This window comes from Oncorhynchus mykiss, chromosome 26 (assembly GCF_013265735.2).
Source record: "Oncorhynchus mykiss isolate Arlee chromosome 26, USDA_OmykA_1.1, whole genome shotgun sequence".
Taxonomy (NCBI): Eukaryota; Metazoa; Chordata; class Actinopteri; order Salmoniformes; family Salmonidae; genus Oncorhynchus; species Oncorhynchus mykiss.
The window spans coordinates 27,255,787-27,276,935 of NC_048590.1; the positions used below are offsets into that span (position 1 = coordinate 27,255,787).

Below are 21,149 nucleotides of genomic sequence, written 5' to 3' on the forward strand. Positions count from 1 at the left end.
CAAACTAATGATGTCCAACAACTGTTGAAACACATAGAGAGTTTGATTATACTACACTTCTATGCTTTATGCAATTGTGACTACGGAAAAGGACCTATTTGTTCCAGTCAGGGAGAAGTAAAAACATTAATTTATGTTTTTTTGAGTAGGCCAATGTGTAGGTAACATAGCTGGGCCGACTCACTCTGCTCTCTGTCCAGATTTAAATACAGGCTGGGAAAGCAGACATCCAACAGGGAAATGAATAACATATTACAATACATTGATTGCATATGAAGTGCCCACAGTAAGTATAGTACCAGTTAATAGGACTTGATCTTGACTATTCAGAGCATGCTACTCTCCCAATAGAACACTTAGATAGGCCACCTGTTATTTCCCATAGACCTAATCAGTGAAAAAGCATAGGAATGGTAAGGACAGAAAATGTACAGAATGAGAGAGCTAGAGAGAGAGAGAGACAGAGAGAGAGAGAGAGAGAGAGAGAGAGAGAGAGAGGGAGGGAGGGAGGGAGGGAGGGAGGGAGGGAGGGAGGGAGGGAGGGAGAGAGAGAGAGAGAGGGAGGGAGAGAGAGAGAGAGAGGGAGGGAGGGAGAGAGAGAGAGACAGAGAGAGACAGAGAGGGAGGGAGGGAGGGAGGGAGGGAGGGAGGGAGGGAGGGAGGGAGGGAGGGAGGGAGGGAGAGAGAGTGTGAGGGAGAGAGAGAGAGACAGAGAGAGAGAGAGAGAGAGAGAGGGAGAGAGAGAGAGATGTAGTGAGAGACCCAGAGGATGAGAGGTGGTCCCAGGTGCCTGTGTTCTTTATTTAAAAAACCTGCCTGTCATTAGGGGCACTTTGCATCGAGGAAGAGATCGTGTTTCCGGAGAGAGTCCCTTCATGAGAGACAGGTCACGGCCACGGGCCTTCGTCTGACACATAATTGCTGATATTGATTATAGGTTATCACATGCTGCAGGCTATTTGTAAGATAATGCCACAGGGGTTAATTTGTTAGCCATTAACCTCTTGGGCTTGGGGCTGTGTACATGTGAATTAAGTTTAAAACAAGTTCTGACTGGTTCACCCGGCTACACCTCCTAAATGGGCCGGTAATGTGGTTAAATTGAAATTACAATACAACACCATCCATGGTCTGAGCACATTTTGCTGCTGTGGATTCTCCAGAGAAAGCAGAGAGCAGAGATTTCTCCAGCACACACCTTCAAGCACTCTGACAATTAGCCCCCTTTCACCCCCCCCCCCCCCCCCCCCCCCCCACAAGCAGTTCCTCAAAGGCCTTTTCTTTGCCCAGGCTTTTGAAGCAGCTCTCTACATCAAAAAATGCAAGTGACATTTACAGGAAACTCCTTTTCTCCTTTGTAAAAAACTGTGAAGTGCCTGCTTGTCAACACCCAACATTCTGGAAGTCAGGCCAGGCTGTCAATGGAAATCTAAAGCATTTGAAAAGGCAGACAAGTCACGTTGCAGTAACTCTGAGAAGTTGAGTTTTGCATAGAGGCTATAAAAGCTATGAACATATGTTAATCATTGAATATTGGGTAATATACTATATAGATAAGTATGGACCTTTTAAGGCTATTTTGGAAATCATGCAAATAACATTTTGCTAAGTGCATTTCTGCAGTTTCAGAAAGTATAAGCTATCGTTGAGGATGCATAAGTTAACTCACGTGTGTTTATGATAACTCATGGAAATCACAATGAGTGATGGTGTCAACAGAGCTGACAATGAAACTCACTGACTTACAGTAAAACATTTACAGAATTAAAATACAGCACGAGCTTCCCCTGAGTGTGTAAAACTTGGACATACACATTTGACTGAAACTTCAATTCCCTTTAAGTATCAAAGCATGTGAAGGACATTTTGGTTTCGTCCCAGCAAACGAATGACACATCAAAAACACAGGCCAAAGAGAAAAGTGCAACCTTTGAGAAAGTCGATCAGAGATGTACAGGCACATAAAGAACAGTAAACATAGCACACAGCCAATAGCAAACTGAGAACAGACAACCCACCTCAACCTCAAACATGGAACATTTGCCACCTCAGAGCATTTCATTTCAGCACACCCGTAAACCCACACAATATCAACCAGAGGAGCAAGTTCCTCACAATACGGCAAAAGCTGTGGAAGTAAGCAGCGAAAGTGTGTGTGTAGGTGTGCGTGTGCGCATGTGTATACATGTACGCATGTGTGTGTGCGCGCAAGTGGCGGAGTGACAGAGAGAGGAAGAGAGAGAAAGAGAGAGAGAGAGTCAGAGTGAGTGAGTGCTGGTCAGCAGACCAGTCAGCTCACTTGATAGTTGCAGAGAGCAGGGTGCTCAGCTCCCCAGTAAAGCAGGAAGGGAATCAGCAGTACCTGGTTGGAGTAGTTCAGTGGTAGGATCAGGATCAGATCAGACGTCCAGCAGTGCTTCCATTAATTATCCTCCAGTAGAATGTGTGTTCTGGGCTCAGTCCTGTTCTCCTGACCTGACCCTCCTACACAGCCCAGGGGAAGGAGGGAAGGACAGGAGCCAGGGAAGAGAGGAAGAGAGAGAGAGAGAAATGGGAGAGGGAGTGAGAGAGGAGAGAGAAAGAGAGGTAGAGAGTCAGAGACACTGCTACTCTGACACCATGACTGATCCACGTGAGATTGATCACATACACACACACACACACACACACACACACACACACACACACACACACACACACACACACACACACACACACACACACACACACACACACACACACACACACACACACACGCACAGGCCTCTGCAGTGACAGGGGGGAATGTCAGGGAGCAGGATGTTTTGTCTAGCCTAGGGACACACACACGAGACACACACACCCCTACACACACACCCCTAAACACACTCTCACACACACGACCAGAACTCACGCAACTGAAATTGAATTTGGCTAAAATTACACCAATGCATTGCTATATTTTTTGTTTAAAAAAAACATAAATAATTGAAAACAAAAAAAACAGTATTCCCCCATGCTGCAGTGAGCAGCGTGTCTCAAACCTATCTGAGGCACTATGAAAATGATTTGGTATCTCAGCAGCAGCAGCCTATTAGCAGTAACTCAGAGCCGAGCCCCCCCGAGCATCTGCTCTGTATTCTAATGCCTGCTAGATTGCAGGGCAGCTGGAATCGGACGGCCAAATAAAAAGGGTCAAAAGTCTAGCGTGGAGCGGGGAGAGGGCCACCACCACAGACAATAGACAATACAAGCAGAGCAGCATTACGTAGGAGAGGCAGCCGGCCACACGCCACCCTGGTCTCTGTTCCTTCAGGGAGGACAGGGTTCACTCCCAGCACACCACCCTGGTCTCTGTTCCTTCAGGGAGGACAGGGTTCACTCCCAGCACACCACCCTGGTCTCTGTTCCTTCTGGGAGGACAGGGTTCCCTCCCAGCACACCACCCTGGTCTCTGTTCCTTCAGGGAGGACAGGGTTCACTCACAGCACACCACCCTGGTCTCTGTTCCTTTAGGGAGGACAGGGTTCACTCCCAGCACACCACCCTGGTCTCTGTTCCTTCTGGGAGGACAGGGTTCACTCCCAGCACACCACCCTGGTCTCTGTTCCTTCTGGGAGGACAGGGTTCACTCCCAGCACACCACCCTGGTCTCTGTTCCTTCTGGGAGGACAGGGTTCCCTCCCAGCACACCACCCTGGTCTCTGTTCCTTCAGGGAGGACAGGGTTCACTCCCAGCACACCACCCTGGTCTCTGTTCCTTCAGGGAGGACAGGGTTCACTCCCAGCACACCACCCTGGTCTCTGTTCCTTCAGGGAGGACAGGGTTCACTCCCAGCACATCACCCTGGTCTCTGTTCGTTTAGGGAGGACAGGGTTCACTCCCAGCACACCACCCTGGTCTCTGTTCCTTCTGGGAGGACAGGGTTCACTCCCAGCACACCACCCTGGTCTCTGTTCCTTCTGGGAGGACAGGGTTCACTCCCAGCACACCACCCTGGTCTCTGTTCCTTCTGGGAGGACAGGGTTCACTCCCAGCACACCACCCTGGTCTCTGTTCCTTCAGGGAGGACAGGGTTCACTCCCAGCACACCACCCTGGTCTCTGTTCCTTCAGGGAGGACAGGGTTCACTCCCAGCACACCACCCTGGTCTCTGTTCCTTCAGGGAGGACAGGGTTCACTCCCAGCACACCACCCTGGTCTCTGTTCCTTCAGGGAGGACAGGGTTCACTCCCAGCACATCACCCTGGTCTCTGTTCGTTTAGGGAGGACAGGGTTCACTCCCAGCACACCACCCTGGTCTCTGTTCCTTCAGGGAGGACAGGGTTCACTTCCAACACACCACCCTGGTCTCTGTTCCTTCAGGGAGGACAGGGTTCACTCACAGCACACCACCCTGGTCTCTGTTCCTTCAGGGAGGACAGGGTTCACTCCCAACACACCACCCTGGTCTCTGTTCCTTCAGGGAGGACAGGGTTCACTCACAGCACACCACCCTGGTCTCTGTTCCTTCAGGGAGGACAGGGTTCACTCCCAACACACCACCCTGGTCTCTGTTGGTTTAGGGAGGACAGGGTTCACTTCCAGCACACCACCCTGGTCTCTGTTCCTTCAGGGAGGACAGGGTTCACTCCCAGCACACCACCCTGGTCTCTGTTCCTTCAGGGAGGACAGGGTTTACTCCCAGCACACCACCCTGGTCTCTGTTCCTTCTGGGAGGACAGGGTTCCCTCCCAGCACACCACCCTGGTCTCTGTTCCTTCAGGGAGGACAGGGTTCACTCCCAACACACCACCCTGGTCTCTGTTCCTTCAGGGAGGACAGGGTTCACTCCCAGCACACCACCCTGGTCTCTGTTCCTTCAGGGAGGACAGGGTTCACTCCCAGCACACACCCTGGTCTCTGTTCCTTCAGGGAGGACAGGGTTCACTCCCAGCACACCACCCTGGTCTCTGTTCCTTCAGGGAGGACAGGGTTCACTCCCAGCACACCACCCTGGTCTCTGTTCATTCAGGGAGGACAGGGTTCACTCCCAGCACACCACCCTGGTCTCTGTTCCTTCAGGGAGGACAGGGTTCACTCGAAGCACACCACTGACTCACATCAAACCTCAAGCCTCGGATACACACCACTATCCACACATAGGGAACATAGGGAAGATAGGGAAGATCACTTTAATGGTGCACTAGGTCACTTTTATTCTGAGCATCTGACTTCACAGCCAGACATATTTCCCTGATATAATTGTCATTGATTTCCTTGGATCATGCATATTATGCATACCATAAAGTACATAAGGAAAATAAACATGAACCAATTGGGTTTTCCGCACGGACGTTTATTTGAAAATCAATTCGCATTGCATTAAACATATATAAAGGGGTGACCGTTCAGCTCGCTCTTCTGCTTAGAAAAATCACATTTTATAAACCAGCCCCCCTCCCCTCCACCCCCTTCCTCTGCTCCTTTCCCTGGCCCTGGCCTGTGTGTCTCAGTCTCAGTCAGTCAGCTGGCCGCTGTATGCAGATTGATCCAGATGGACGTAGCGTCCAGACACCCCGGACCCCGTGGCTGAACTTGACTCCCTGTCCCAGGGCTACAGATGGGAGGGAGGGCCCCTCACCTTTGGTGAACCCTGGGTCTCCCCTAAAACAAACAGCGGCAGATGACCTATAGAGGGGCTCCTCTAACTCCTCGCTATTCCGTTGGCATCAGCAATCAGCCTGGATTGAATACAGATCTCTTTCCCAGCAGCACACGCCGCGGATAGCTGATCAATACCGGGGCATTATCACAGAACGCTTCCTCAAACACAGTGTCAACAACCATGTCCTGGTCGGGAGGGTGTGATCGCTGGGGTGGAAAGGAGAAGAGAGGAGCCGGCGGTCAGTAGAGAGAAGAGGAGAGGAGGAGGCTGAGAGAGGAGAAAGAGAGCCCGAACCCTGAGAGCCTGCAGGTCTGAGTGGTTGCGCCACTGAGCATGCTGGGCCGCGATTTAAAAGGAGATCACAGGGCCATACCTCAGAGCAGCTCAAGCCCCTTCCATCTCATTTCCTTTCTCTTCATCCCTCTCTCCTCTCCCTCTCTCCCACTCACTCACTCCCACATTCTCCATTTTACAGGCTACCATTCATTTTGATATGATTTCAGAGAAAATATTCAGTTCAGTTCACTTTGACATTTAGCGGGAGGCATTCGAATATGCAGGACCTCTCCTGTGCTGACAGACACCTTTGATTGGAAAATGAGAGATGCCACCAGAGGGAAAACTACAGAGATCACCAGAATAATGATAATAATATTTCTGCCAATTACAGTAATCACTTGTGTGTTTTTTTTGTTAAGAACAAACAAACTGCAACATGCTGCATCTGAGCTGATGGGGAAAAATATTTCTCCACTGCAACACAGTGAGTCCTGTTTAATTTGTAACCATGGCTGGAAAACACTTAGACTGAACAGAAATATCACACACATTAAAAAAACGTCTGTCACACACACAGAGCATAGAAAATATTCAGGGCTCTCCCCGTCCCTGAGACCCAAGGTGTACAGTCAGTGTAAGATCTGGGTTGATTCCCTGCCTTGTTTCCCTGGGGCTTCTCTTGCCATTCTAACCTTGTTTCTGCCCAAGCCCTGCTCCACTCCACTCCTCCCCACTCTGCTCTGCTCTGCCTGGGTAATACTGTTTCACCGTCCCCCTGGTTAGTCTCTCACACACTGACTGGCTTTATCACAGAGAAATCTACCCGGCTCCACGACTCCAGCATTTACCTAGCGCCCGGCCAAAATAAAGGCTGCACCTTCATCAAACACCAGTCAGCAGAGACAAAGAAGGGGTTGAGGGACTGCTTTATGAATTATTAAGACTGAAATCTTTCTCCGATTACCTGTCCTTTCCTCCTTCCATTCCCTTTTCTTCCCTTTCTTTTTCGGTTACATTTTAAAACATTTATATCCCTCTGTTCCTGAGTAAATGAGCTCGGGGCAGATTTTCCATTAAAAATAAAAGTTGAAGTGAGGAGGAAGGAGAAGTGGTAGCTCGTCGGTTTTAGATTTTAGTCATCTTTAATCAGCCCAGTGTTTCTGTACTGGGGAAGAAAGAGTCAGATGAAACAAGCGCATAATTATTTTTTTTCTTGATAGTTTGCTTCAGTCTTGGATGTTGGAAACTTAAAAGGAATGAAAGAGAAAGACTTCCTTACCTTTTATTATTACTGTCAGTGCTCCCTTCACTCACTCTCCCTTTGTTGAGAGGTCTAAGCAATTTTCCAACTTATTACAAAAATGATGCATTAACAATGTCCTTGCCATTATCCTGGGTCAGGTGTTTTAGAATAGTGGATTTATGGCTGAGGGCCCTAGCAACACTCTAATGACAGACTGGCTGTATCAAAGAGACTGGACTTAACCTGAGATAGGATCTCTCTCTCTCTTTACACCAACCTCTCAATGCTTCATCCACTGCTTTAAACTGCATTAATACGTCAAGGAAAGAAAATCTACATTTGAACAAGTGTAGATATCGACACGAAGTAATACATTGAGTCAGCCAATAAAAAAGTTACAATCAGCATGATGACAAGTGTGGATGTTTCTTTGTGTCATCCTATCATGAAGGTCAAACCCCTTGTTAATTTAATCAATTGCAGAAATGGGGTGTATCGGTCATGTCGTGGAGGAGCTCATTTAGTATCATCTCATTGACTAGTGCTGTATTAGGAACAAAGAGAGCTCTGGCCAAAGAAACAATGCAGTCCCATGTTGGAGACACAGAGAAACAAATGACCCGACTGTGACTGCTGAATATGTCCTCTCAACTGAAAGACCATCATAAACACACTATCTGTACAGAGGTCATCATTCAGGCCTCTTAGGAACAATACTGGACTAAGAGCCAAGCTGGGTCCCCTACCCACAGACTCAGAGGGGCCCTATTGAGAGCTCTCACTGTGGGCCTGGGCCAAGGCTAAACCAAGGGACTGAGTTAGTTAGATCCTCCTATCTATGGCAGATATAATTCAGGGTCTCTGAGATGTGGTCATACATTCTGAGTGGATGTAGCGTGTTTAAATGGTTGCTAATCAAATATTTCTGGGGGTGGGTGTGCTGACTGAATCCTGCTCCCCATCCCAGCGCTCATTAAAGGTCTCTGACCGTCCAGGACGATAGATAAGTGCTCCTACGTCTCAGTTATGATTTATTAAGGGGGGAGCCTGGCGGGCCCACACCACATCCACCACAACGCCTCAGGACACTCAGGCCACGGACACATTTTAGGGGTAAAGGCCTGGAAAAGAGGCAGCCTCTTCCGAACAGATTTACATCATCTGATGCTCATTTCAGAATGAATTATGGATGACTAAATGAAATACATAGGAGTTTAGGCTTTTAAATAATTTCCCTTACTCTTCTCCACCTACTTTTTCTCTCTCTCTCTCTCTCTCTCTCTCTCTCTCTCTCTCTCTCTCTCTCTCTCTCTCTCGTTTGGATGTGCTCAGAACAGAGGCATTGCCCTGAGCTAAATAAATCCATGTCCATTTGCTCTGTAGAGCATGCCACTAATGGGGAGAAGGAGGGAAAGAAGGGTGGTGTTTAAAAATGGATGGATGTGAAGATGGTCAGATTTGAGTGAACAAGCAGGTTGGGCTAATTCATTTGTTTGGCTGGAAGAGAGTGGAAGATGGGAGTGAGGGAGGGTGGGCAGCAGGGCTGGCCATGTGGTGGTCAGCTCTGTCTGTCAGACCTGGGGCGATGTTGATCTGTTCATGGCAGTGGGGGAGATGGCTGCAGGCGCTAGGATCAGCCTTTAGAGGTGCTGGGGTGTCAGGGTTAGTGTACCCCCCCCCCCCCCCCCCCCCCCCCCCCCCCCCCCCTCCTGAATCCTCTGGTCAGGACTTTAGACAAACGCTGCCCTTTAGGGAGGGTCAGAGGATCTTTTAGGGCAGAGAGAGGCAGGAGAGAGGCAGGAGAGTCACAGACAGATCAGTAGTGAGTCAGGTTCTAGATTCTATTGGAGAAAGGGTTGGCTTCTGTTAGCCGAGGTAACGGGCTTAGCTGTTGGAGGATAGATCTTTTTTTCTACTTTGCCACAGTTCATTTTCAAATCTCCAACATCCTCTGCCTGTCTGTTTTTCCTCTACCTCTTCTTTTCTACTGTTCTTTGCTTTCATTCTTTTCTTTTAAGAGGAAACTGGAGCTGGGCGGTGATAGTGATAGATGGCTCAGCGCTCCAACACTTTATCCAATCCGGCGCAGATTTCATCCAATAAAGAATCACTTGTGCACTCTCAAACTAAATAGAAGTCAGGCAGCGGAGAGAAAGGGGCTGCCGTGTGTTTCTGAGCTGCCAAAATCACATTTTCTTAAAGCTGCCTCGGCGGTGGCTGGCGGAAGAGGCAGCAACAGCCATGACTGGCCGGGGCCACAGCCGTCTGCACACACAATTTAATCCATCACAGAGCGCCTGACACCATATCAATCAACCTTTCATCAGCATGCCTCGCCAAAAAAACTATATTTCCACTCAATGGCCTCCAACTGGACCAGGTCTGCAACCCAGCAACCAATGGGAGGGACCAGAGGACCCTAGCTGGGTCAGTACCATCCTACTCACACTGATACACACACACACACACACACACACACACACACACACACACACACACACACACACGCACGCACACACGCACACACGCACACACACACACATGAAGGGAATAACAGGCCCCCTGTCTTACTGATACCACCACCAATGACAACCACAACAGAAAAACAACTCAGTCCTCTGTCCTTCATTATCGTTATACCGTATGACACCCCCCTCCCTCTCCTCACATCCAACCCCCCCTCAAGCCCCCTCCCTCCCATCCATGGCCTTTGTTCCGGGAACATGGCCCCTCTCGCCCCCTCTGTATCCCACAGGCGGTGGCTCCAGTGGCCTATGATTTATAATTCATAGGGGCGGCTTTTATATGGGACCTTAGTGTACCTGATACCCTGCCAGTGGCCCTGTCTGCTCCTGTCCCGGGACAGTGGGAGGGGGCCTCTTCATTACGCCTGCTTGCCACAGCTGCACTCACATGACACCCGGCACTTTGAAGCAATGCTGCGCTATACAACAGCACTGTATGTAGATTGGCCCTAATGATCCTCCGGATAGGTTTCCCACTCAAATGATATTGAATCATATTCCTGAAATGGAGGCTTGTTTTACTCCATACCCCTATCCCCCGTCACTGCTCTTTCGATCTAGATCTCTCCGGCTCTCACTGTCTTCTACCCTCTCTCACACAGGTAAAAAAAGGTGAAAAACTCGCATACACAATTTTTTATCCAAACACCTACACACACATTTCTCTTTCTACTTGTTCTACCTTTCACCCTGAAGACGTGAAATACTGTATCTCCAGTTAAGCCTTTCCATAGACATGGTTGAAGGTGTTCTTTCTTCCTTCAGGACCTGTACAGCTCAGGTCTCAGGATATCTACTGACCTCTGTAGTGTGCCCTCTGCCCTATCCTCCCTAGTACACCACTGAGGTCAACAACCCAGACAATCTGTTCTGCACTGTTCTGCTCTGTGCTGCCCCGTTCTGCTCTGTGCTGCCCCGTTCTGCTCTGTGCTGCTCTGTGCTGCCCCGTTCTGCTCTGTTCTGCTCTGTTCTGCCCCGTTCTGCTCTGTGCTGCCCCGTTCTGCTCTGTGCTGCCCCGTTCTGCTCTGTGCTGCTCCATGCTGCCCCGTTATGCTTCATTCCATTCCGTTCTGCTCTGTGCTGCTCTGTGCTGCTCTGTTATGCTCTGTTCTGCTCTATTCTGCTCTGTTCTGCTCTGTGCTGCTCTGTGCTGCTCTGTTCTGCTCTGTTCTGCTCGATTCTACTCTGTGCTGCTCTGTGCCACTCTGTGCTGCTCTGTTATGCTCTGTTCTGCTCTGTTCTGCTCTGTGCTGCTCTGTGCTCAGGGCCCTGGGCTCTGCTCACCCTCCATGCTCCACTGGCTTCATGAACCTTGGTGATGCAGGCCAAACACTGTACTTGTTGTCAGTACCCCCCCACCCACGAGTGTCTCTCTGCCCCGTGCTGCTCCGTTCTGCCCTGTGCTGCTCTGTGCTGCTCTGTTTTGATCAGTTCTGATCTGTGCTGCTCTGTTCTGCTTTGTTCTGCTCTGTGCTGCTCTGTGCTGCTCTGTTCTGCTCTGTTCCGCCCTGTGCTGCTCTGTGCTGCTCAGTTCTGCTTTGTTCTGCTCTGTTCCGCCCTGTGCTGCTCTGTGCTGCTCAGTTCTGCTTTGTTCTGCTCTGTTCTGCTCTGTGCTGCTCTGTTCTGCTCTGTTCCGCCCTGTGTTGCTCTGTTCTGCTCTGTTCTGCTCTGTTCTGCTCTGTGCAGCTCTGTGCTGTTCAGTTCTGCTTTGTTCTTCTCTGTTCCGCTCTGTGCTGCTCAGTTCTGCTTTGTTCTGCTCTGTTCCGCTCTGTTCTGCTCTGTACCGCTCTGCGTTGCTCTGTGCTGCTCTGTTCCGCTCTGTTCTGTTCTGTGCTGCTCTGTTCCGCTCTGTTCTGCTCTGTTCTGCTCTGTGCTGCTCTGTTCTGCTCTGTGCTGCTCTGTTCTGCTCTGTTCTGCTCTGTGCTGCACTGTTCTGCTCTGTGCTGCTCTGTTCTGCTCTGTGCTGCTCTGTGCTGCTCTGTGCTCAGGGCCCTGGGCTCTGCTCACCCTCCATGCTCCACTGGCTTCATGAACCTTGGTGATGCTCCAGCAGGCCAAACACTGTACTTGTTGTCGATACCCCCCCACCCACGAGTGTCTCAGGCGCAGGGGTGAGCTTGTCCGATTGCCAGCGGCAGGTTAAACGATAAACAGAGGGCAGCTCAGCCTGGATCACAGGCGTGTATTATTGTTGTTGTTGCTAAGTGCTCCCCACTAATTATTCCTCCCTGATTTACAAATGGAGCTGTGTCTCATTTCCATATCAATGGGGGGAGAACGAGAGGGGAGCACGTCAAGGAGGAGGGGTGAAGCGTGTGGCTAAGCTCAGAGAGCACACAGAGAGCCCCTCATCCCAACAACACAGGAACACAGAAGTACACCCAACAATCACACCCCCTGCTGTGCAAGACTAATAAAGAGGACGACGAAACAGAATGGTGAATGGGGTGTTGTGTGTGGATGTGCGTGTTTTGGGGGTTGGAGGGGGGTGGATGGGCATGGAGAGGAGATTTCTGTCAAATCAGTGGGCTGGTGTTGGATTAGTTAAGTTGTAGCACAGGCCGGCGCTCCATGGAGATCATTTAGGCAATTACCAAGAACAAAGACAGCTGCAATGTTCAACAGCTCACTTCAAAGGCCCGACACCAGACCAGACGAACGGTTACAGCACGCTGGTCAATTTCCATACAAACCGCCTCCCCACAACCCACTACTGTATAACCCTCAACCTACTCCTCCTCGACTCATGCCTTCAGGCATTCTGGCTGTGCTAATGAACAGTAACACCCCCCTCCTCCAAACACACTTCTAGCCATGATGAGAAGTTCATGATGTCGACACTGGCCTTGTGAAGCACAAAGGGTCTGAGGCTGGGGACGAGACAGTACAGTGAAGGACAATAAAACACTAACATTGTCTCTTGCCTTTTGTCTGGTGTTTTGCCTCGTGAACAGCCTCTAAAAAAAAACTTTCACGAAAAAATTGTCTTTGTGTAGTGGACATTTGATTATTTTTCATCCGTACAAAAGAGAGGCTGGATAAAAACAGTGAAATACACATATTGTAACACAGGTTGCTAGTCTCTAGTAACAGCTTTATTCATTTAACAGGGAGATGTGTTGTTTAGTCTGAAAGATTGTATCTAAGCAGAGATAGTAACAGAGTCACTCGTGAACAACAAGCGTTGAAATCATAATTTGGACCTCCAACAAAAATATTATAGTTAAATAGTTCAGCTAGGGGTGAGGATGATTTATCTTAGCTCTGAAGACTGTTAATTGCACTCTTCATTCTTATGGACAGTAAGTAATGAGGAGAGGCCTGGTTCAGAGAAAACAGGAAAACATTATAGGCCTAATTGACATTCCACTCTGACATCAATGCAGAAGTTTACCAGAGTAAAACGTTGGATCATATTTTTACAAAGGGAAGGGTCTGGTTGACGAAGTCTCAACTGAATGGCCATCAGTGATTTCCCTCTAAGTTGTGTATGTGTGATAGTTGGCAGCATTACCACTTGATACAGAACAAATCACCCTGTGGTGCTTTAGACCAATGTATATACATTCAACAGCTTTTGCTACATTCACCATAGCCACAAAAAGTGACACTTTGAGTATCTGACTGTAGTGGGAACGTGTGCTGGAAAGCACAACAATGGAAGTGTACCATTAGAACTGCTGTGTTTGTGACAGGTGACATACTTCAAGCCTACTCTCAGACGTGTCATTATGAATGGTGGGCTCAGGGCTGAATCAGACACTTGATTCAAACACCTCATCCAGCCCATAAATCCACTCCAGTCTATTCAGATAGTTAGTTCCTATTCAGATGGAAGTGGTGAGTGGCGAGTAGCCCTCCAGGGCCTGACTCGGCTCTATGTAGTCCTTACAGCGTTTTGTACATGGTTATGTTATTTCCCACTTCCACTGTCTTTGCGACTTCATGTTTAAAAAATCTTTGTGTGAGCGATAAAATATTCAAATCATGTGCGTTTGAATCTGAGCACATGAAAGGGAGAGCTGCCATGAGAGAGTGTGTTACTGCGTGCTGACAGTGCCAGTCAAACCCAATCTGTGTGTCTGGGGCTCAGCGGCTCTGTGTTAAAACAGGCTGGGAGAGGCTGCAGCACTGAGTATGACAGGACTTTATGGAGGACAGCTAGGCCAGACTGTTCAGTGTTCAGTCTGCTTCTCCATCCACATCACAATCACTTCAGACCGGAGCTTAGCTGAACGGGACCAGGATCAGTGTATCACACACGTGCACATAAACGCACGTACACACAGACACACACACACACACACACACACACACACACAGAGAGAGAGAGAGAGAGAGAGAGAGAGAGCGAGCTCTGCCCCCCCCCCCCCCCCCAATCTCACATCAGACTGGGTCATGTTATTTTGTAAAGATCCAAGACAAACATACAAGCAACCAAATCCTCTACTCAGGATTGGGTTTCTAATCACGCACTATAAATTATTCAGCCCAGACAAAATCTGCCTTCCCCAAATGTTCATCGATGCAGGATGAACAGTGTCAGACTGGTGACACGGATATTGATGCTGCCAACAGAGTTGGGAAGGAGACGAGGGGTGAGGCGGGGCGGGGCAGGGGGAGTTGGCCCAGGTCAGAGAACCAGGGATAGATACCCAGAACGTCAGATAAATGCAGCCAGGAACCTCAGCCACCATGGAAGTAATCGATTGACTTTGAGGATCCAGAGAACAAGAGACAAAGGAGCTGCACAGAAAAAAAGAAAGAGAAATGAAATGAAGAAAAGGCTGATAAAACAATGACATGAAGAGGAGACAGATAAAGTGGTATGGGGGGGAGGAATAAGATGAAAGAGAGAGAAATAAAAGAAGGGATGTCATTAGAAGTCCTCCTTTCATTCCCACACAAAAGCAGTTAATGTGAGGCTGAACATACAGATGTATTACAGCAGCATATTCTCATTATTATTAATACTAATATGGCGAGATCACATTGTGACGAACAGCCGCGGCGCTGCTAGCGCTGCTACCGCCGCTACAGCCGCTACCGCCGCTACCGCTGCTACCGCTGATACCTCCGCTACCGCTGCTACCGCTGATACCTCCGCTACCGCTGCTACCGCCGCTAACTCCGCTACCTCCGCTACCGCTGCTACCGCTGCTACCGCCGCTACCGCTGCTACCGCTGATACCTCCGCTACCGCTGCTACCGCCGCTAACTCCGCTACCTCCGCTACCGCTGCTACCGCCGCTACCGCTGCTACCTCCGCTACCGCTGCTACCGCCGCTACCCCCGCTACATCCGCTACCGCTGCTACCGCCGCTACCTCCGCTACCTCCGCTACCTCCGCTACCGCTGCTACCGCTGCTACCTCCGCTACCGCTGCTACCGCTGATACCTCCGCTACCGCTGCTACCGCCGCTAACTCCGCTACCTCCGCTACCGCCGCTACCGCCGCTACCTCCGCTACCGCTGCTACCGCCGCTACCGCTGCTACCGCCGCTACCGCTGCTACCGCCGCTACCTCCGCTACCGCCGCTACCTCCGCTACCGCCGCTACCTCCGCTACCGCTGCTACCGCCGCTACCTCCGCTACCGCTGCTACCGCTGCTACCTCCGCTACCGCAGCTACCGCCGCTACCTCTGCTACCGCTGCTAATAGTCACAGGACTCAATGATAATGTCATTAGCTTTTTTTTTTCATCATGGCAGCGGTTCTATTGTCATCTTCTCATTCATCTGACAGGAGTCATATTCGCCCAAATCTAACACTGGACCATTTAACACTGACAATATGAAATAATGCATTCTTTACATTTATTAAATTCACATGTGGAAATATAATATGCCATCACAATCTCATCGGATGCCCTCCTCCCTTTCCCTCCCCTGCTCCTTCTGCCAAATCTGCACCATTAGATCAGTAGGTGTCAGGGAAATTGGCCTGCATCTATTTGTTGGAGATGCAAAACTGTTTATATCTTTAATAAAACGACAAGGATGAAATATCAGACATCAGCTGCTGGGCGTGAGGGACAGGGCGTTTGTATTGTGTCATCTCAAGGCCAGGGAGACTGTGTGTGTGTGTGTGTGCGTGTGTGCGTGTGCGTGTGTATTTGTGTGAGTTTTTTTCCTATAAGGTTGCAAATTGTTTCATGATGATATTGTTCTTATTTGAAATATTTCTCTCCTCCTGCTGCATCCACGGAGCCGTGGCACCGGGGGCCATTTTAATTCCCAACCCCCCTGGCAGCAATCCCTCAAACATTTCACAGACAAATTTAATTCCTCTTAGCGTGTTATTAATACCACTTGGCTTCATTTCTTAATACGTTATGTTTCTATAGGAGCTGTTGCCAGACAATGGCAGAGCACTTAGTGGGGAAAAAGAAGAGAGAGGGACGCGCTCACAAATGAGGCTATTCTCTCTTTTCTTATAGTCATTATGAAAGCATCATTACTGTGTATCTATGTGCATGTGACTGGCTAAATAAGATGGTGCTTGTCTCCCCTGTGGGGGAATATTGGAACACTTAGAATAAAAATGACTGCAACCATTATATCTACTTATCATAATAGCTTGGTACAGTATACCTTGCATATCTCCTGGTAGAAATAGGTCATGTTCACAGTATCCATGCGTTTAAAGCTAAGAGGGGTGGCAGGGGACAAATGGCTGGTCCTCTGTCATGTTTTCTCTAATCTGCTACAGAGGAGATGAACGTCCCTTTGCTTTCCACTGGTTTTAGCAGCAATCAGCACAGTGCCTCATGACTGTACAGGTCAAGTGAGAGATACTTCTACTAGAGGTGCTCCTACTGATGTCTCTGGCCCTGCTGGTGACAAGTACGACAGACACACATGCACACACCTATGCACACACACACACACATACTCACACATACACACTTGATATTCTATTGTTGTGGGGACCTGACATTTATTGCCATTCAAAATCCTACTTACCCCTAACCTTAATTGTAACCCTAACCCTAACCCTAAACCTAACCCCTAAACCTAATTGTAACCCTAACCCTAAGCCCTAACCCCAAACCTAACCCCTAACCCCTAACCCTAATTGTAACCCTAACCCTAAACCTAAGCCCTAACCCTAATTGTAACCCTAACCCTAAACCTAACCCCTAACCCTAATTGCAACCCTAACCCTAAACCTAAGCCCTAACCCTAATTGTAACCCCTAACCCTAAACCTAACCCCTAACCCTAAACCTAACCCCTAACCCTAACCCCTAACCCTAATTGTAACCCTAACCCTAAACCTAAGCCCTAACCCTAATTGTAACCCCTAACCCTAAACCTAACCCCTAACCCTGATTGTAACCCTAACCCTAACCCTAAGCCCAAATCCTAATTGTAACCCTAACCCTAAACCTACACACACACACACACACACACACACACACACACACACACATACACACACACACACACACACACACACACACACACACACACACACACACACACACACACACCCATACTTGACTATATTAGCAGTGTGCCAGCAGGTGCACCTCTCTTTATTCTCAGTGTGTGAGATGAGTAGTGGGACCCCTCTTTGAGCAGTAACTCAGCGGTATGTCTGTCCCAGTTGAGTGTTGAGTGTTGAGTGTGCGAGCGGTAGAGGGAATATGTCTGTAATACAAACTAGGCTACAGTAGGACCTATCCACACAGACTGGGAACACTAGAGGTTTGTTCAGAATTCCCCTTGCTACCTTTGATTTTGGGAGCAAAGGAGCAATGCTGCAGAGTCCTAGACCTGCTAAAAAAAGACGCAAGACTGCTGCCAACAAACGCTGGCTTTGAATGAACGGCTCGTGTTTAATATGGCATAGGAGGTGGTGGTGTAGCAACCAATCAGGAGGCATATAGAAATATGCACAGAACGTGTATACACTCCCCAAAAACAGCAGATATAAAAAGGAACACAATCTCAGAGACGGTGCTGTAAAACAATGTGTTATTCTTGTGTACTGTGTGTGTATGTGTTTGTGTGTGTGTGTGTGTGTTTGTGTTTGTTTGTGTGTGTGTGTGTGTGTGTGTGTGTGTGTGTGTGTGTGTGTGTGTGTGTGTGTGTATGTGTTTGTGTTTGTGTGTGTGTGTGTGTGTGTGTGTGTGTGTGTGTGTGTGTGTGTGTGTGTGTGTGTGTGTGTGTGTGTTTTTGTGTGTGTGTGTGTGTGTGTGTTTTCTCTGCACAGTTTCAATCACACTAAAGTAATGTTATTCATTCGATACCCTTGATGGGAGAGCAGCAGAGGGGATCTATTCCAACAAACTCAGTAGAAGCTCTGCGTCTACTGCCTGTTTTCCCTGGGTTCACTTCAACTGGATTCTCCGTCTTACAGTAACAGAATGGACATTAGCGAGGCACAGCACTAATATTCATCTGTTGGAACGACAACCTGATACACACATTATGCTGTTTGTTGCATGCTGCCTCACTCTCTCTGTGTGTGTGTTGTATTTGTCACATGCACAAGTACACTGAAATGCGTATTGCAAGCCCTACCCAACAGTGCAGTATTCAATATCAAAATAGGAGAACTAATTAAAAAAACTAAGAAATACACCAGAAATAAGAAAAGAAGCTAAATACAGGGCCAGTACCAGTACCCCATGTACAATGTGCAGGGATACTGTAGTATTTGCCCTGAGTATGTGTGTGTTCCTCTAAATGTCACTCTCCTCAGAACTCCCTCTCTGCATAGAACCATTTGATTACAGCAGATCTGTCTGTTAGATAAGAGGCCAGACACACATCTCTCCATAGCCTGTAGAATGTCTTATGAGACCATGATATCACCAGCTGCATAATGTGTCAATACTTCAATCACCACAGATCCCTATCTAGCTCAGCAGAACTCAGTCTAACAGTCATGTGCTAGTTACCAGACTCTAATATGCTGTCTTCCTGTGTTGTTACCAATCTTGACCATAACATAAAGGTATGGGGAGAAGAGACTATGGTGGTAAGGGAATCAGTTGATACAGTCAGAGTGAGCCCTAACAGATCTGCCACCACATTCGTAACAATGTCTCTCTCTGTCTCTGTCTCTCTCTGTCTCTCTCTCTCTCTCTCTCTCTCTCTCTCTCTCTCTCTGTCTCTCTGTCTGTCTCTCTCTGTCTCTGTCTCTCTCTGTCTCTGTCTCTCTCTGTCTCTCTCTGTCTCTCTCTCTCTCTGTCTCTGTCTGTCTCTCTCTGTCTCTCTCTCTGTCTCTCTCTCTGTCTCTCTCTGTCTCTCTCTCTGTCTCTCTCTCTCTCTCTCTCTCTCTCTGCCTTCTCTCTTCACAGCATTCGACGGCCCATACCAATCATTCCATCCATCTGCCTGCATAGCTCAACAGAGACGAGCTCAGCTCCATCCATCCACACAGGAGCACTCCTACCTCGTCACCTCAATATTGCATGAATAACATGCCCTGGGTTTCATGTACAGAGTTAACCACACGTATACCGCTAATAGAGACAGATGTTCCCCCTCTGCCCAGGAAGAGAGAGAGAGAGCAGACACATTGAGCTTCCTCAGACCGCCGGCCCGCCCAGTCTTACTTACCAACACGTCTTGTCAGTCAAGTGCACCACCACCAAAACACCACAGTCCATAGGAGGGGAGTCAGCTGAGCAGGCCTGTCAGTGTTACTACTACTACTACTGGCTGATGGCACCCTACTTGGACCAAGGGACTGTATAACACACATGGATGTGCTCAGGAATGACGAGCCCGGTTTACAGGAGGTTTGAGGGTTATTTTTGGCCTGGGTTTCAAGCAATTAAACAAAATCGAGGGATTTCATATTCTAACATGAGAAAGACATCTCTAGTACCTTATTGGCACTTTAAATTCTTATCAATGAGACTTTCCAAGCCAAACCTTCATACCATAACAGCATAACATAATGCAAATGAATTACTTAAAAATCATACAATGTGATTTTCTGGATTTTTGTTTTAGATTCCGTCTCTCACAGTTGAAGTGTACCTATGATAAAAATTACAGACCTCTACATGCTTTGTAAGTAGGAAAACCTGCAAAATCGGCAGTGTATCAAATACTTGTTCTCCCCACTGTATCCATAAATTACTCAAGATCAAAAAGGATGCCACTACTTTGCCTTGGAGCAATCAAATCAAATGTTATTTGTCACATGCGCCGAATACAACAGGTACAGTGAAATGTTTACTTACAAGCCCTTAACCAATAATGCAGTTTTAAGAAATAAATAAATAAATAAAATAAAAGTAACAAATAATTAAAAATCAGCAGTAAAATAACAATAGTGGGGCTATTAACAGGGGGGTACAGGTACAGAGTCAATGTGCGAGAGCACCGGTGTCGAGGTAATTGAGGTAATATGTACATGTAGTTAGAGTTAATAAAGTGACTATACATAGATCATAACAGAGAGTAGTAGCAGCAGCTAGAAGGGGGGTGGGGGCAATGCAAATAGTCTGGGTAGCCCTTTTATTAGATGTTCAGGAGTCTTATGGCTTTGGGATAGAAGCTGTTTAGAAGCCTCTTGGATGTAGACTTGGCACTCCGGGTACCGCTTGCTGTGCGGTAGCAGAGAGAACAGTCTATGACTAGGGTGGCTGGAGTCTTTGACAATTTTTCAGGGCCTTCCTCTGACACCGCCTGGTATAGAGGTCCTGGATGGCAGGAAGCTTGGCCCTGGTGATATACTGGGCCATACGCACTACCAGGTATAACTCCAACTGCAGCAGGAAACCCTGGCAGCGGGCAGCCGTCCCATCGTACTCCCCGGGAGGGCGAGGCGAATCCCACTGGAACCGGGTGCAGGGGGAGCGAGTAGTGGAAGCCGCTGTTGTGCTGGTGGAGGTGCTGGAGGAACTCTCCGTTTCTCCCAGCGGTCCATAGCTTGGACGACGCGGTCCATGGCGGCGCCGAGATGGTGGAGCATTGCTGTGTGTTCCTGGACACGCTCCTCGATCCCCATACCAGGGGCACCTGCTCCTGCTGACTCCATATGATGGTAACTGGTGGCAGGGAAGTCAGACGCAGGAGAGCAGAACTAAGTAATAGCCAGAGCATTTTAATTCTAAAACCAACGGCATCAAGAAAATATCAACATGGGTACAAAACCCGAAGCGCACCAGTCAACATGTGCACAAGCACTTACAACAAACAATACCACACAAAGACATGGGGGGAACAGAGGGTTAAATACACAACACGTAATGAGGGAATGAAAACCAGGTGTGTGGGAAAACAAGACAAAACAAATGGAAAATGAAAAATGGATCGGCGATGGCTAGAAGACCAGTAAAGTTGACTGCCGAACACTGCCCAAACCAGGAGAGGAACCGACTTCGTAAGAAGTCGTGACACTTTTGAGGATCTGAGGACCCATGCCAAATCTTTTCAGTCTCCTGAAAGAGCAATTTCTACATTATGAAGTTTAATACCTGTGCATCAATAATTGTGGTGGCAGTGG

General features: G+C 48.4%; 1 protein-coding gene across 1 annotated transcript; it reads right to left on the reverse strand.

The window, feature by feature from the left end:
- Nucleotides 1-14,661: 14,661 nt before the first annotated feature.
- LOC118944564 (o-succinylbenzoate synthase-like) lies at nucleotides 14,662-20,651 on the reverse strand. Its single transcript, XM_036964562.1, has 2 exons — nucleotides 20,453-20,651; nucleotides 14,662-15,329 (listed from the first exon to the last, which is right to left on the reverse strand). Exons 1-2 carry the CDS (start codon nucleotides 20,649-20,651, stop codon nucleotides 14,662-14,664), a joined length of 867 nt encoding a protein of 288 aa, XP_036820457.1.
- Between the last annotated feature and the right edge of the window lie 498 nt (nucleotides 20,652-21,149).

Coding starts and splice junctions, on each gene's coding strand:
- LOC118944564 (XM_036964562.1), bottom strand. CDS start 20,651: ATGGGGATCGAGGAGCGTGTCCAGGAACACACAGCAATGCTCCACCAT. Junction 15,330..20,452: donor TCGCCTCGCCCTCCCGGGGA/GTACGATGGGAC, acceptor TGTGACTATTAG/CAGCGGTAGCAGAGGTAGCG.